This window comes from Thermoascus crustaceus (genome assembly GCF_041956765.1).
Source record: "Thermoascus crustaceus strain CBS 181.67 unplaced genomic scaffold VTN00scaffold_7, whole genome shotgun sequence".
Taxonomy (NCBI): Eukaryota; Fungi; Ascomycota; class Eurotiomycetes; order Eurotiales; family Thermoascaceae; genus Thermoascus; species Thermoascus crustaceus.
The window spans coordinates 1,405,831-1,421,235 of NW_027192533.1; the positions used below are offsets into that span (position 1 = coordinate 1,405,831).

At 52.3% G+C, this 15,405-nt stretch overlaps 4 protein-coding genes across 4 annotated transcripts; all 4 read left to right on the plus strand.

Annotated features, from left to right (window-relative positions):
* Positions 1 to 4,128: 4,128 nt before the first annotated feature.
* On the plus strand, positions 4,129 to 4,746 carry VTN00DRAFT_9486 (uncharacterized protein; the record flags this gene model as incomplete). Its single annotated transcript, XM_069436451.1, has 1 exon — positions 4,129 to 4,746. The coding sequence occupies one exon, from the start codon at positions 4,129 to 4,131 to the stop codon at positions 4,744 to 4,746; it is 618 nt and encodes a 205-aa protein (XP_069285071.1).
* An 862-nt stretch (positions 4,747 to 5,608) lies between these two features.
* Positions 5,609 to 6,304, plus strand: VTN00DRAFT_9487 (uncharacterized protein; the record flags this gene model as incomplete). The annotated part of the gene is made up of 1 exon (XM_069436452.1): positions 5,609 to 6,304. The coding sequence occupies one exon, from the start codon at positions 5,609 to 5,611 to the stop codon at positions 6,302 to 6,304; it is 696 nt and encodes a 231-aa protein (XP_069285072.1).
* Positions 6,305 to 9,147: 2,843 nt separating this feature from the next.
* Positions 9,148 to 11,104, plus strand: VTN00DRAFT_9488 (uncharacterized protein; the record flags this gene model as incomplete). The annotated part of the gene is made up of 2 exons (XM_069436453.1): positions 9,148 to 10,168; positions 10,224 to 11,104. The coding sequence occupies 2 exons, from the start codon at positions 9,148 to 9,150 to the stop codon at positions 11,102 to 11,104; spliced, it is 1,902 nt and encodes a 633-aa protein (XP_069285073.1).
* Positions 11,105 to 12,111: 1,007 nt separating this feature from the next.
* On the plus strand, positions 12,112 to 15,345 carry VTN00DRAFT_9489 (uncharacterized protein; the record flags this gene model as incomplete). Its single annotated transcript, XM_069436454.1, has 1 exon — positions 12,112 to 15,345. One exon carries the CDS (start codon positions 12,112 to 12,114, stop codon positions 15,343 to 15,345), a length of 3,234 nt encoding a protein of 1,077 aa, XP_069285074.1.
* Positions 15,346 to 15,405: the final 60 nt, after the last annotated feature.

The following is a 15,405-nucleotide window of genomic DNA, read 5'->3' on the forward strand; positions in this document are numbered from 1 at the left end:
AATAAGTACCCTTACTTCTACTACCTACTATATATATATATATATATAGGCCAGTTATAGCAATATCGAATTGCTTGCTGCTTCTTAAGTTCCTCCCTTTATATGTGCTATACTTCTTTAGATTGGTTAGTAAGGCTTGACATGCAACAACAGACCGTCTGCATTTAAAGAGGAGAGGTGAAGCAAGCAGGAAGCTGTAGAATTCTGCGGTCTCGGACCAACCAGGATATCCCTTCGGCATGAGACTGCCACCCGTCTCATCTGCACGGATCCGGGGGACTCGGGGGATCCCAGTCAAAGCAGTGTACCGATTTCTTTCTATAGAGTATCCAAAGGTCTTTGGTAGATGAAACCTACAGTATTCTGGAGCACTTTAGAGTGCTCAAAAAAAAGGGACCTGCCTATAGATTTGGGCTTGAATTTGCTGTCAAGTAGGTTCCTTCTTCGTCATTCATGTATTCTCTGATATAGGCGCTAGAACGAATCGAAAAGCTTCTATTGGTCTAAATGTACGTCCTGGTCAGGAAGAAGGACCGCAAGGACAGCGCCAAGGAGGTCCGCGAGGGCATGTTCCGCGGCCAGGCACTGATTCATTAATTCCTTCAGAACTTCATGTCGACCTTAGAAATAATAAGGTCTAAATATATATATATGAAAAGAGCCATCGCGCCACAGCTGAGATTTGGGTCAACTTCTGTCATTTTCCTTCTCTGGAAAATGGAATCAACTTCCCAGTCGACTCAATCAACAAACTACGAATAATATAACCGTGCATAGGCAGACCCACCGCCACTTAGTAATTTTAAAATCACTGGAGCCGACAGACGGTGAAGATGTGAATCAAATTAAGAAGTAGAGACATCCAGTCAATGTTAACGAATTCCTTCCTTCAGCATTGTCACTTCCACCAACTTCAATCCTGGAAATGAACTGTCCAGTCCCATTCCTTAAAGAAAGTGAAGTGACGCAGGAGAGCTTCAACAACAAGCAGCTACACAACTTGATGGGGTACGAATGGCCCAGGAAGAGGGTATCAATATGACAGCCTGCTCTGTTTGCCCCATAATGGGAGAGAGTGCTCCAAGTTGAAATGAACACAGACTTAGCTGGGTATCTTAAAGATAATGTGCAGTGAAGGGCTTGGCCCTTTGTAGCTGTCCTCCATTGTCAGGGGCAAACCCTGTCAGTGGTCAAGATGCTAGAAACTTGGCTTTTCCATCATAACTGAAATCCCACACTCAATTTTCCTCTTCAGGAACTCACTCCCTGGACCGCGGATATGACATCCCATACAGGCCCACGTCAAAATATAGGCCTTTCGACAACAATGAATATATACACTTGTTGTTTTGCTGAAGCCTTTCCTCCAGCTCTATTTTATCAACTTATTGGCGACTCTTCTCCAGAAACTTAATTTCTATGATAAACTTCCCAATCCCAAACCGCTGGCGAAACCAACACTCATCACCGTCCCTCCTTCACTGGTCGAGCAATGGATCGGTGAAATTCGAAAGGTTGCCAATGCCTTCAAACTATATCTCTATATGGTGATCATAGGGAACAGGGCTGCGAAGGCGTTACCAACATTGACATATCCTTCAGCAAATCACAAAAGGTTCTGGACAAAAGAATCTCGGTTCTAAGTCTTAGCAAGCAGTTTACTGTCTTGCTGCAGCTTTTTACATGAGAGAATTGCATGCAGCATTCGGACCATTGTTTCATTCATATATACAAGGGATACAACACCCAACCATGTGTTACGCTGATCTGTCGCAGGCTTGTTACCTTACGCATTAAGGTGAGTGCGCTTGTGAATTGTCGACATGGACTGATCCTTCAAAATCCCATAGCTCAAATCTGCAGTCTCTAAGCACGTCAAGTATGCAACAAACTGTGTAGTTGTACGCCAGTTCAGTGGGCCATTATCCTATCATATCAGGAGCAATGTGCAATTCTCTCCCACTATCATTCTCCTTACGGGGCCCTGGAACAAAGGATGTCTCCTCAAACACCATCGGACGCCCACCCCCGGCTCTATTCTCTTTATTCCTCATTATCATTTGTGCCGACAATTCTCCCGACATTTATATCTCGAGCAATACCCGGATCGGCTACCACTCGCCACTGAGACCAGGTACTTCACCCCTTTCAACACTGAGCGAGGTTCAAATCACCCTATTCGCCGAACTTACCGGCCCACTCAATTTTCTCTTAAGGGCGAAAAAGAACGTGTGCTTATTAAGTAGCAAGTTTGGCCGAGCGGTTAAGGCGTTGCACTCAAGTGAAGGTAAATATTTATCCGAATCACTTGCCTAGGACAACATCAACCCGCGCAGTTCAATTTTTTTTCTTCTCTTTTCACATCAAATCTCCATTGAGCAGGTGGATATGAGCCCGGGGTTTGTTACTTGGTGAGTCGCCCTCCTCATGGTCAAAGAAGTCATATCAAAATTGGGTTATTGCATTTTGGCGGTAATGGCTTGCCGTACTCCCCATAGTCCGCCGTACCCACAGCAATACCGAGAATCCTCACATGGTAAAACAAAATCATGTCGACATGGCACAGAAATGGGAATTTAATTTGTGATTCTCAGAACAAGGCTTTAAAATGCAACAATAATGACTCCTCCTAAGCCCCTGGCCTGTTACACATGTCGTCGGAGTCGAATCCGGTGTGATTCCACGCGTCCTACATGTAGTGAATGCGTTTTCCGAGGTGTCGAATGCCTTGGATATGGCGCTCAACCACTTCGATGGGCGCAACCTGAGAGCACCTTTTGCCGACTGGCTGGTGTCGAGAAAACTCGTAATTTGGCAGGAAATGCCAAGAAGAGAGGAAGACCAAAGTTGGTTTTGATGGAAAGTCCCACGGAGAACACTACTTGCCAGCAAACTCTGGACAATGGAAGCTTCACCATACTAGACATCCAGGGAGCTCGGAAGAAAGGTGGGTCTCAGGACAAGCTGCTGTGTACTCGATATTCTCGCCTATTAATCGAAAGAAAAAAAAATCAGGGAAAGGGGACAGTCTATCTCATCCAGAAAGGGCTATTCCACAAAGCTTAACCCTTGCCGGTGATACTAAATTAAGATTTACTCTTCAGTCCTTATCCTATTGTGAGTAATGTGTCTTCTCCCAGTGACGTAGAACTCAGGACTGAGATGGTACTCACGAAACACCGTTCCATAGACAATACTCATGTCTGCCCGGATTTCGTTTCCGTGGACTCGCCCGAGAATCCCCACCGTATAGACCTGGACGTGGTGCAGTATATTCCAGACTTTTTACTACAAGTTGTAGTGTCAATTGCAGCTACACATCAGGTCATCCGCTCACAGCCGAGCTCGCTTTTATTATACGACAGTTCCCGCAACGTCGTGAGGACGACTGGCGTGAACTTCAACAGATATCGTCTAGATTCTTTCCACCATCCCTTGGCCACGCAAATCCACGACTCGCAGGGGCAAGCGTTGAAGGGGCTGCGCAAATACCTTAAATTAAGCTCAAACCAGCTCACCGACCTAACAATACTCGTGATTGCCGTACACATTCTTGCAGATGTTAGTTCTGATCCCCGCTCGAAGTTCCGCTTCACCTCCTTTCCCCCCCATCCCACTTCTTCTCGCAAGGATGCAACGACTGACGTCGAGCAGCTGCAACAATCGGCATATGGAGCGTGGTGGGTGCACTGGGAGGCCATGAGGAAGATCATCACGCTTCGAGGTGGATTCAAAGGAGTTGCAGAGACCGCTTCGACCGTCGCCCACTATCCTTTATCCATATTCATGCTGTTAGTTTGATCAGCTCGTCCCCGTCAAATCAACATTCCAATTCCATACTGACCTTTTTCTTGGTTTTCTAGCATAGATGTGATGAGTTGCATAGATGTGATGAGTTGCGTAACGATGGCAGGTCCATTCATCGGCAAGAGAGGCCGAGAACAGCTGCAGTACATAGAGTACATCCAAAAGATCTTCCACGACGGTTCAGTGACAGGTTTCCCGTGTCCAAATAAACTTCTGTCGTCGATAATCCAAGTGAACTATCTCCGGTCTCTTTCGTATGGCACACGAGGAGAGAACATAAGTGATATCAACCAGCGCATTTTGGGACTCATAGAGGACATAATGTCTTTTTCACCTTCACAATGGGCGCAGCGCAGACGTCAGGGTGCATCCCAACGACAGTTCACTGAGACCTGTACGCAGGTCGAAGGGGAGAGGGACGGTTCCAGTCGGAATAGTAGTTTGGTTTCCACGTCGACAGTACGCATACCCGCGGAAGATGACTGGATTGAAGTAGCATCGATGTTCCAAGCTGCAACACTGCTCTACTGTACAGAAACTCTTGTTGTCGACCGAAGCATGCCCAACATAGTCAGCCTTCCGTCTTCCCGAATCGACGTCCAGGCACTGCGGTCGGCTACCATGGATACCCTTTTCAAAGGGTTACGTGGGCTCGTCTCCGGTGACAAGCGCAAAGGAGCGTGGCTCGGTAAATTCATGTTTTGGCCCCTTTTCATCGCTGGAATGGCGTGCTGCAATGGTTCCGAGAAGACCAACGAAAGGAGGTTTGTCACTAATTCGTTGTGTGACCTCTCCCATTTCCTGGGAGGCTTGAGCGCAATTGACGCCGCTTCGTTCTTGCAAGCAGTATGGCAGATGGATGCGAGCTCAGGTGCCATTCACCTTTCCTGGGATGAAAGAGTGGCTGTTCTTGGCACTCACGGCCTCTTCTTCATATGAAAAGATCACTCCTGGGAAATCCAGTTAGCCTGCGACTTTGTATAGTGACGTTTGATGAATTAACATTCCAGTGACAATACCAATGGCGATAATCTTGCAGCCAATTGTCCATTAATATAAGACGGTAACTTGTACCAGCGATTTATCTTTATAGAAGTGGACTCAGAATCCCGACAATTGACGCTGCAGCGATAGTGAGATCAGACTCTACATGGCTCAACATAGGGTTCCCATAATTGACCATCCTTCTGACCCGGCACATCTCACGCAAGCCTTCGTACGAAGCACCCCAGAAGGCTTGTTGAGGATCCCCCCGTATACGTCCGCCTCGTTCGAGCTCCAGTCTTGCTCTTGACAACGTCCACACCAGCGTCCGCACTCGTCGACAGGCTATTGGAATCCCCTGAGTTGCCTACAACATCGCTAATATTCTGACCCGATGTCATAATTACCGAACCAATATGATGCCGCTGGTCATGTTGAGTCGCACCGCCTCGCTGGAAAGAGGTCCAACAAGGACTGGAAACACTGATAATGATCTCCTGAAGCGGGTCTCGGACCCACACCTACGGATAATTCCACTAGAACTAAACAGGTCATTTCTGAACAAGATCGAGCTAGTGCCTGTTGATCTATACCGACAGCTATCAAACTCAGCTTGTCAGTTGAGAAACTCCAAAAAAAAAAAAATGATAGGTAAAATAGCTAAGCTCAGCCCCATCTCGCCTCCCGCTTGAACTACTTTGAACATATAAATACCTACATGGAGGGCATTGTCGCCGAATTCCCATTCCGTCAACAATCAGGTTCTGTGCATACCAGCCGGACCTAAGGTTACTTACTTCGTCAAAACTCCATAACCATGTCCTCCTTCACTTCTTCGCGGCAGGAATCAACAAAGCCACGACTGTCCGACTCTTCTGGCTACGAAGAAGATGTCGATCCAAGCGTCGTCCCTCCCGACACCGTCCAGAGGACATACAGCATCGTCAACACCGGCTCGCACGTCAACTTCCGGATCCACGACGGAGGGTCCCAATCCCCCTGTGTCTACTACATAAACAACTCCATGTTCACACCGGGCACTCCCGACGTGCAGCTCCTCGAAGGCGACTCCAGGGACGGGCCCATGGTGGCGTTTGCCAAGTTCCACAATCTCTCCGCGCACGTCACGATCGGTCTGGGGGATCCTGCCAGCGACAGTGTTGTATGCGAGGAGCTGCATAAAGTATCGAAGATCGCCCATTCCGAATACGTCTTCGAGACGTCCGAGAACAGGAGCGGGAAGCGCCGAAAGTACATCTGGCGGCGGACGGTCGGCAAGAACCTGCATGCCAACTACGCCTGTCTCGACGGGGCGACGGGCAACGTGGTCGCGTACTTCCTGAACAGCGGACTGAAGAGTTGGAAGAAGGCGGGCAAGTTGCAGGTCACGTCCAACGAGGGTGTGCGGTTCGAACGGCTGCTGCTGGTCACGTTGATGGCGATCCGGGAGAAGGAGAGTAGGAACGCTTGGTATGTCGGAGGATTTGTTGCGGGGACGGCTGGGCCTCATTAGCAAAGATCCTTTTATTATTATTCCTATTTAATTCACGAGCAAGCCGAATGTCAGGCAGCGAACTTTTATCACTCTCTTTTATTATCATTATTATTAGTATTATTATCATTATTATTTATCCTCCGTCGAATAATAAGAGAGACACCATCCAGTTCAGATGCTGACCAACCAACCAATGGTGCTACTGTCTTAACTTCTCGTCATTACATCTAAAGTTTTCATAATGTTGAGCTACTGTACACGACAACCTCTGTGAGGCTGTCGGAGGGCGAATGTGTACACATACCATCGCAAAGGGGTCGGGGCTACACGGTTGCCCATAGGCTGGGCTAGGTAAGAAGTATAGTAAGTTAAGTAAGTATATACTGTGTACTGCGTACTAATATATAATTACTGTTACTATTTTTGAAACAGGGACAAAACAAGACGTCATGCGGCTGTATACAGTTAGGTAGGTTAGGTAGATAGGACCAAGTCCAGTCCAATGAGGCGATTCTCTCGCGTATCTATTTCTATTCTATTCTATACTTGGAAGGAATAAGGTACTGACTACCTAGGTAGGTGTATGGTCTACGTGGCCTTGGAGGCGTAGTTACTGTACAGCACATGTGTCTCTAGTTATTGTATCCTGATGACTCAACTCTTCTCCGTCCGAGTCTTTCTTCTATCTGTTTTTATTGGCGTTGACCTTGAACATTGACATTGACAAGAAAGCTGATGATGATGATGATGATGATGATGATGATGATGATGATGAGTTCTTGCAGAATTCCAAGTCCAAGCCTCTTGATGATGAATGAACGATTGAAGCGATACCCTGTTAGCACAAGTAGAGCTCAACTGACAACCATGCATCCGCCATCTGCGCCATGGGCTTTAGTTAAGACTACCTACATACATACTACACCAGTTACCTACTCCGGCAGGGCCGGGACTAGGCCGGGACTGGGAAGCCCGGGTTGTTCCTATCTGATCCGCTGGAGAGGGCAGAGCTTGGCCTGGCGAATGGGAGGAGCAGAAGGCTTCCGTGCGAGTGTAGATGCCAGCTGAAAAGGATGGCTTTGCTGCCAATGATGGCTCGGCCGGCGCGGCTTTAACGCCGACGGGATAACGGTGTAGGTAGGTAGGCTTGGTGATTTCCAAGAAGAACATGTCCGTCGGGATGTGGAGGACGGATCACGGGGAGACATGTGGCAGTGCTCTGGTAGCTGCAGGGTGCCTACTTGCTCGGGATCGTGGAGCGCTCAACGGCTGTACGGATAGGACAGCTTGAGTAGGTTTGGCCGTTGAGTTTAGTTGCCTCTCAAGGCTATGTGGGATGTTGTATGGATGGACTCCTGCGCTAATTCCTGAACGGTGAGGGCGAAAACCAAGCTTTCTTTGACTACGGCTATCCAAAGGGAAGAACTTCGGGAGGCGTTTCATCCACTCGGTTCCATAGGCGCAGTCTGATAAGAGCGTTCCGATGGAATTCGATTCGCTGAGAGTCTATTCGAGGTCCTTCCCTGGTTCGTGTTTTCCTTGGATCCTTGGTTCTGCGGAGGGATATGTCCATGATTCTGTGGTGGAGTTTTGCAGTTTCTCCGCTCGGAGTCCACGATCTGAAACAATCCAGAGATGAGATTTCACACGAGGACAAAAGATTCCCGCGATACGGTAGAGGACGTGTGAATCGAGTCAAAAAGAAAGATTGCTCTTCGACGCCGCAGTATACTTCGCGTGAAGCGGCCGAGCCCACCTGGAATGACAGAGCTGAAAACAGGCCCACGATGCACTGTAGATCCCACTGGCTAACAGGCTGTACGGGCTGGGCGATGGAGTAGTCATGGAGATATGGAGGTATTTCATGCATCGACGCATGGACTGGTGCAACGGTTTTAGGCACATCGACCATACGATCTGGCAGAAGCTCGCAGGCAGCAGGAAAACCAAAGGCCAGGCCGTGGACGCAGGCCGACATGGCGAGCGTCATGCCGGATGGCCGGACCATCTGGAAGGGGAAGCGAGTAGGGCTTAGGGCCTGCATGCCGGTCAGTGGGCCACCTCGTGCACCGCCCGGCTCAGCCCAGCCATGGGGCCGACGACCAATCAGCGCCGGGGCTCAGCCTCACCAGCCTTGATTTGGGGCCGGTCCGGTGGTGAAGCCAGCGCCTGTCCAGCGACTGGTCAAGAGGCCGTCTCAGCGCCGTCTCGGAGGAAGCCCTGAAACACGGAAGGAATGGTGGCCGGCTGCCGGGATCGACAGACACTGAACATCCAGAAAGGAAGAAGCAGCAGCAGCACAACAGCCAGAAGATGGACTCCGTACCGTCCCTCCGGAGCTGATAATCGATGGTCTCGAGATAACTGCGGTGGAGCGTTTCGGCCCTGTTCTGGCGGCTTTCCAGACCTCTTGTTTGCGGGTCTTGGCACGCCGGCCGTTTCCCCGTCTGCCGCTGGGCCAACCAGCGCGCCGTCTGGCGGCAGGACGCGCAATCGCCCTAACCAGACTTCTATTCTTGGTCCCGAAGAGACAGTTCAGTCTGTGCGTTCTCCTGTCCATCTCTCATCTGTCCCGAACTCCCAGCCCATCCGTATGCCAACTCTCCCCTCGCTCCCCCCCTTCAACAAACCACTCCGCCTCTCCATCCCAATTCATCCTTCTTTCCCTCCCAATCCTCCCCTCTCTTATACGCCCTCCCTCTCAGTTCCCTCCCCTCCCTTATTTCCCCCAGATACGTCCTTAACGACACGTCCGCCAGTGCACCAGCTCAAACCCGCCCCCCCCCCCCCCCCTATATTGAGCTGCTGTTCGCACCCGCGATCGCGCCCCTAAACAGCCTGCCAAAGGCACAAGAGCCATCATGACAACCCTCGAGGAGCCCTCCGCTCCATCCACCTCGACCTCTGCCTCTCCAATGCCCAACCTCAATGCCTGCTATGACCCCGATATCGACTCCTTTCTCAACCTCGACCAGCTCACCTACACATCCTCCGACTCCGCAAGACCGAAGCCCGCATTGACGAGCCAGCCCTCCGTTGCAAGCTCCGACTCCAGTGCTAGCGACGTGGGCAGCGGCAGCTTCCCCTCGAACGATCAGTCTCAGATCCCGTTTCCCGGCCCCAGCCATCAGTATGACGACCACAAGCAGCAGACCGGCCTGCCCCCAGGGGCATTAGCCCACGCGATGGCGTTTAACAACGCCAGCGGTATGGGATTCGGTGCTGGAAATCAGGGCTTTTCGATGAACATGCCTTTCTATTCCCCTCACAGTTTCAAGAACGAGGAGACCCCGATCGACTTTGGTACGGTTCCCACTCGCAATCCGTCTGAGATGGACCTGGAGTCGGACAACGTGGGCATGCCGGCGTACTTCTTCCAGTCGAACCAGACGCACAAGAATCAGTTTGTGGACCCGAACGCCCTGGGCGGACATGAGCTGTCTCCGATCGGTCCACCAACCCAGGTCGGCCGCATGTACCCGGGGATGCACCAGCAGCAAGCTGCCATGGCTAGGGCGGCCCAGCAGCAGAAGCAGCAGGAGATGTTCCGACAGCAGCAGATGCACCAGCGACGTATGGAGGAGCAGGCACGGCAGGCAGGCCGTCAGCAGAGCCGCACGAACCGTCACCCCGACCCGGTGGTTGAGGAGCGTATCTCCCGTCTCTTGCAGCAGATGAGACAGAGCAGCGTGGTCTCGCACGAAGAGCCTCCCCGGACCACGACGGTACTCCCGCAGATGACCAAGACGAAGAAGGACGAAGAGGACATGGACGAGGACGAGAGACTGCTTGCAAGTGAGGAAGGAAAGAAACTCAGCAGCAAGGAGCGCCGTCAGCTCCGCAACAAAGTCTCCGCCCGCGCTTTCCGCTCCCGCAGAAAGGGTATGGATCCAGCTTACCCCGATTTTGTGCTTGCGAAATGCTAATGGCTTTGTAGAGTACATCAGCCAGCTCGAGGGCGAGGTTGCCGCCAAGACCAACGAGACCAACGAACTGCGCATGCAGAACCGAGCTCTTTTCGAAGAGAATGCCCGCCTCACCGATCTGACCCGGATGCTTCTGTCGTCGCCTCATTTCTCGTCCTTCTTAAACGACCTGACTGTGAACGGTCTGCCTCCACAGCTGCAGCCCCAGCAACAGCCGCAACCGCAACCACACGCACAGCAGCAGCCGGTTGTGTCGCAAGCACCTATGCAGCCTAACGCCCAAAAGGATGTGAATCCAAACCGTGTCGCTCAGGACTTCCAGATGCAGCAAAACCCTCAGGTTGGAATGGTCATGGTTCCCGATCAGTCAGCGATGGATATGCCAGGAGGAGGCTGGAACTCCGGTATCGATATGAACTTCACGACGAATGCTCCTGTTTTTGCGGTATTAGAGGTGCCGGAAGGCCCTGCCATTGACACGGGACTGCTCTCTGGAAAGACTTCCAACTTTGTCGGTTCCGCCGCCATATCGGAGAGCATCAAGGACGATGTTCCTTGTTTTGAATGCCCACCAGTCATGGATGTACCTTCGGATGCGCCGAAGCAAGAGTCGAAAGTGGGAATTCCCAATCCCGATGTCGAGATTGATGAGTCGGACCCTGCGTTTGCTCTCTTCCTTGACTCACCACCCGCTCCCAAATCGTCGCCGGAAGCATTTGAAGATCTTTTTAGAGGGATCGCGCCTCAAAAGGTGTTTGCAAGGTTCGAGCTTGTTGTTGAGGATGAGTCGAATGAAGTGAGCGCTGCCACCATGTACCGTTTCGAGCGTCTATGCCACAGCATGGAAGCGGCGTTCCAACGAGTGTCGATGGTCACCGCGCATCTGTCGTGAACTTTGCGTGACTAAAAGAATGATTGTGGAAGGGAAGGTCCCCTAATATGTGAAACTCATATATTGGTCATCATATCCACGAGCAGCTGTGGTGTAGTATGTACCTTGGAACTGGAGTTCCTTCTTTGACACGGCCGATAGTTTCCTTTGTGTGTTGATGATTCAGTCCGCTCTTACTGAGCTGCATTTGCCTTTCTTATCATTCTTTGTTCCGTTTGTGTCGCGAGTATGCGATCATGTGTTGGCGTTAATAGGAAGTTTGGCCATAGGGAAAGGATTCAGGGATCGGGATATCTTGTACCGGCAGGAGTCCGGCATTATACATGTTTAGTATCCAGACAGCTATCAAATCAAGAATATCTATCAGAATGCTCCAAGGACTGTTTTGCTCAACTTGATGTCGTAAACTTGCTGGTAGCCAAAAGTTGCGCAGTTGTACCGCGGAGCTAGTCGCGTTAAGCCTCCGCGGAAAATTTCCAGGGAACGTCTGCTGGTATTCCAGACTCGAATCTTCAACCACCACTGGTATCGGCAGGCAACCAACGTCCTATTTCTCGAGGACACTGATCCTATATATGTCATGTTTAACATGTCTCTCTGTTAGAGTCTAGTCTTCGTCTTTCTTTCCCCCCCCCAAATCAGCCAAGTTGGCTTCCCTACAGCTACCCAGAAGGCTGCACGCGACGGCCTTCAGAGGAGCCTCCATCTTGCCATCAGCAAGCTCCTTGATACGCGGCGCCTTCTTCCGGTCCCAGAGCCTCCGGCGATTCTCTGCAAGCGCATTTCTGTTCAACACGGTTACTCGTCGGTGCGTTGAAAATCCGCCCTCAGGCAGCGAACGGGAACCCCCACTTCTACAGTCTGCCCTCAATCCCAAATCATATATTTTCCCCTCTCCCCGGCTCGAATTCGATCCCAAACCCCAGTCGAAACGGTACATTGCCTGGGATCCATCCACGTCTTTCAAACTCGACCCTTTGCCAGCCCCGCCCACAGGAAGCAGACCCATGAAGTTCTACTACCAGGTTATCACGACGCCGACGGCCGACACGCCCGGTACGACTATCCTTCTTCACTTTTCGGACAAGCGCTACTTCTTTGGCCAGATACCGGAGGGTACGCAGAGAGTATGCACGGAACGTGGGGTCAAGACCGCCTATGTCAGAGATATCTTCCTCACGGGACGGACCGAGTGGGCCAGCAATGGTGGGCTGCTCGGTCTAGTCCTGACCAAGGCGGATGCCATGGCCAGCTCTGCCGCCGCAGCTGAAGAGGCATGGCGTGAGAAGGAGGCACGTAAACAGAGGTGGGAGACGGCCGAGCAGACGTCCGAGCGGCTGTCGTCAGGCGGGCAAAAGGGCCGGTTATATGGGACTCAAGGCGGGAGGGTTGTTGAGCAGGCGAGCAGCTTGACAATCCACGGAGGCAGGAATGTGTCGCACATGCTGGCCACTGCGCGGAGGTTCATCTTCCGGAAGGGCATACCGATCTACACGGAGGAGTATGATTCGAAGAGTATGTCCGGGCGGCCCGCAGATGACAAGGCAGATCCTTGCGAGCAGCCAACCTGGTCGGATGAATATATCAAAGTGTGGGCGATGCCTATTGCTCCTTCGACTTCGCGGACCTCGGGTAGAGTGTCCGAGGACAGCAGTCCCAAGAGCCCCAGGAAGAGGAGTCTGGACGAGTTTCAGGAACGAGACGTTGCGGGCGAGGCTCTTGAACAGCATGACAAGGACCAGCTGGTACGGAAGGCGATCATCCACGATATGTTCGACTCCCAATGGCGCCTGGACTCGCTGGTTGAAATGCCACTGGCTGAAGTCAAGCTGCCAGCGACCATCTTCGTCCGTAATCCCGAAACGAAAGATCTTGAGCATTACAAGGGTCCTTTGCCGGGCGACAAGGAACCGGTCCCTGACATCAAGGTCCTGGTTCGGGAACCGTGGCCGGCTGCTACGGTCGAGAAGCTGCCTCCCACGACCCGTTCAGAGGAAGCGTTATCCTACATCGTCCGAAACCACGATATCAGGGGCAAATTCGATCCGAATAAGGCGCAGGAATTGAAAGTGCGGAAAGGACCGGACTACGCCGCTCTGACCAGGGGGCAGAATGTGCAGTCTGAAGATGGCAAGACAATCACCCCTGATATGGTTCTTGGACCACCGCGTCGTGGCAAAGCGATAGCAATCATCGACCTTCCCACGGTAGACTACGTCGAGAACCTGCTCAACCGCCCGGAGTGGAAGTCACCTGCCATAGCGCCGCATCTGGAGGCGTTTGTCTGGATACTAGGTCCCGGTGTCGGAGAACACCCGCGGCTGCGAGAGTTTGTGGCCAGTATGTCCAAGTGCAAGCACATCGTGTCCAGCACGGATTACTGCCCTAATTATCTTGCGCTGCACGGCGTGGCTGGGTCATCGATCCGCCTGGCAAGGTTGAAAGGCGACAACTACTCGGTGCCTGTTCATGACAACGTGACACTCCCTCAGCCAGGTACTCCCACGGCGGGATCCCCGAAAACCATAGAGGCGATCAAGAACTCTCCTTTTGAGCCCGCAGAGCGAGGCCTCGTGATCGACGTTGAGCCGAATTTCGCTTTGAACCGAAATGAGGTCGTTCCCTTATTTAACCCGGCCAAGATGGTGCAGAGGATCCCTCGCTCGGTGGATCAGCGGATGAAGGCTATCCGTCACCGGCTGAAGAAACCTTCCTTCCAGAAGGAGCTGGAGGAGCTGCGGAAGGATCTTCCTGGTGCGGATGTGGAGATCATCACGCTCGGCACGGGTTCATCGCTGCCTTCCAAGTATCGCAATGTCTCTGCTACCCTGGTCAACGTTCCGGGATATGGATACTACCTGCTTGACTGCGGCGAGAACACTCTCGGCCAGCTGAAGCGCGTCTACGAACCTGACCAGCTGCGCGAAGTGCTGCGGAACCTCCGGCTGATCTGGATCAGCCACCTGCACGCAGACCACCATCTTGGTACCGTGTCGATGATCAAGGCATGGTACAATGAAAACTACGGGAGCCAGGCTCCGTCGACGAACGATGTCGAGACCGACATTACCAAGATTCTGCAGGAGAAACGCCTGTTTGTAGTGTCGGACGAGATGATGATTAACTGGCTCGAGGAGTACGCCTCGGTCGAAAACTACGGTTTCGACAAGCTGGTCCCCCTGGCTGCCTATTCCTACAAGAACTCCAAAGACGCCATCAAGACCAACTTCGTGTATCGCTACTGCCGTGGTGACGGTACCTATGTAAACGGAGGAGGCAAAGTCCCTAGTGTCACTCTCAGATTTGGGGACTCGTCTTCTCCGCTCACCCCACTCCTCCGCTCCGCCACAGGTCTTTCCGACATTCTCACTACCAGAGTCTTGCACTGCCGTGGTGCTCTGGCCGTCTCGCTTGTCTTCCCGGACGGCTTTAAGCTCTCGTACTCCGGTGACTGTCGACCATCGGCCAGCTTCGCCGCCATTGGCCGTGACTCGACTGTGTTGGTGCACGAGGCCACTTTCCAGGATGATATGCGCGGGTCGGCCATTGCTAAGAAACATTGCACCATGGCCGAGGCGCTTGAAGTCGGTCGTCAGATGCGCGCTCGCACTATCATCCTGACGCATTTCAGCCAGCGCTATCAGAAGATCGCTCGTGTGGACCAGCAACTGGGCACCGTCAAGAAGGAGGATGAGGGCGTGGCCGAGCCTGCTGCTTCCCGTGAACCAGCCAACATGCTCACGGAGCCAGACGACTCTCCTCTGAACGACAGCGCTGTTCCCGCTAACGACGACATTACCGTGTCCGAAACTCGCCCCACTGAACAGCAGAGACGAGCGCCCTTCACGACGGCCTTTGATTACATGCGCCTCCGCGTCCGTGACGTCCCTATCTCCCAGGCATTCTCGCCCGCATTGGACAAGTTGTTCACTATCCTGGAGCGCGCCGACGCCGAGGAGGCCGAGAACAGGAAGAAAGAAGAGCAGGAAGCGGAGAGCAAGAAGCAAACCAAGCAAAGGGGGAAGAAGGACAAGAAGAAAGCTCCTACGCCTGCGCCTACGGATGAAGAGGCAGGGAAGCGGGTCTCGGCCTGGAGCGCGAGCGAGAGCGAGAGCGGGTGGAGCGTCAGTGAGAGTGAGAGTGAGATGGAGCTAAAAGTTGGAAGCCAGAGACGGAGCCGGAGTCGAAGCGCCGATGCGAAGATGGCGGATGGGGACGTGAAGATGAAGGACGTTGCGTAGTTGTGCGCGTCTTTTGTTCTTCATGGTAGATCTGTGTATCAGGTGTAGAACATATCTCTC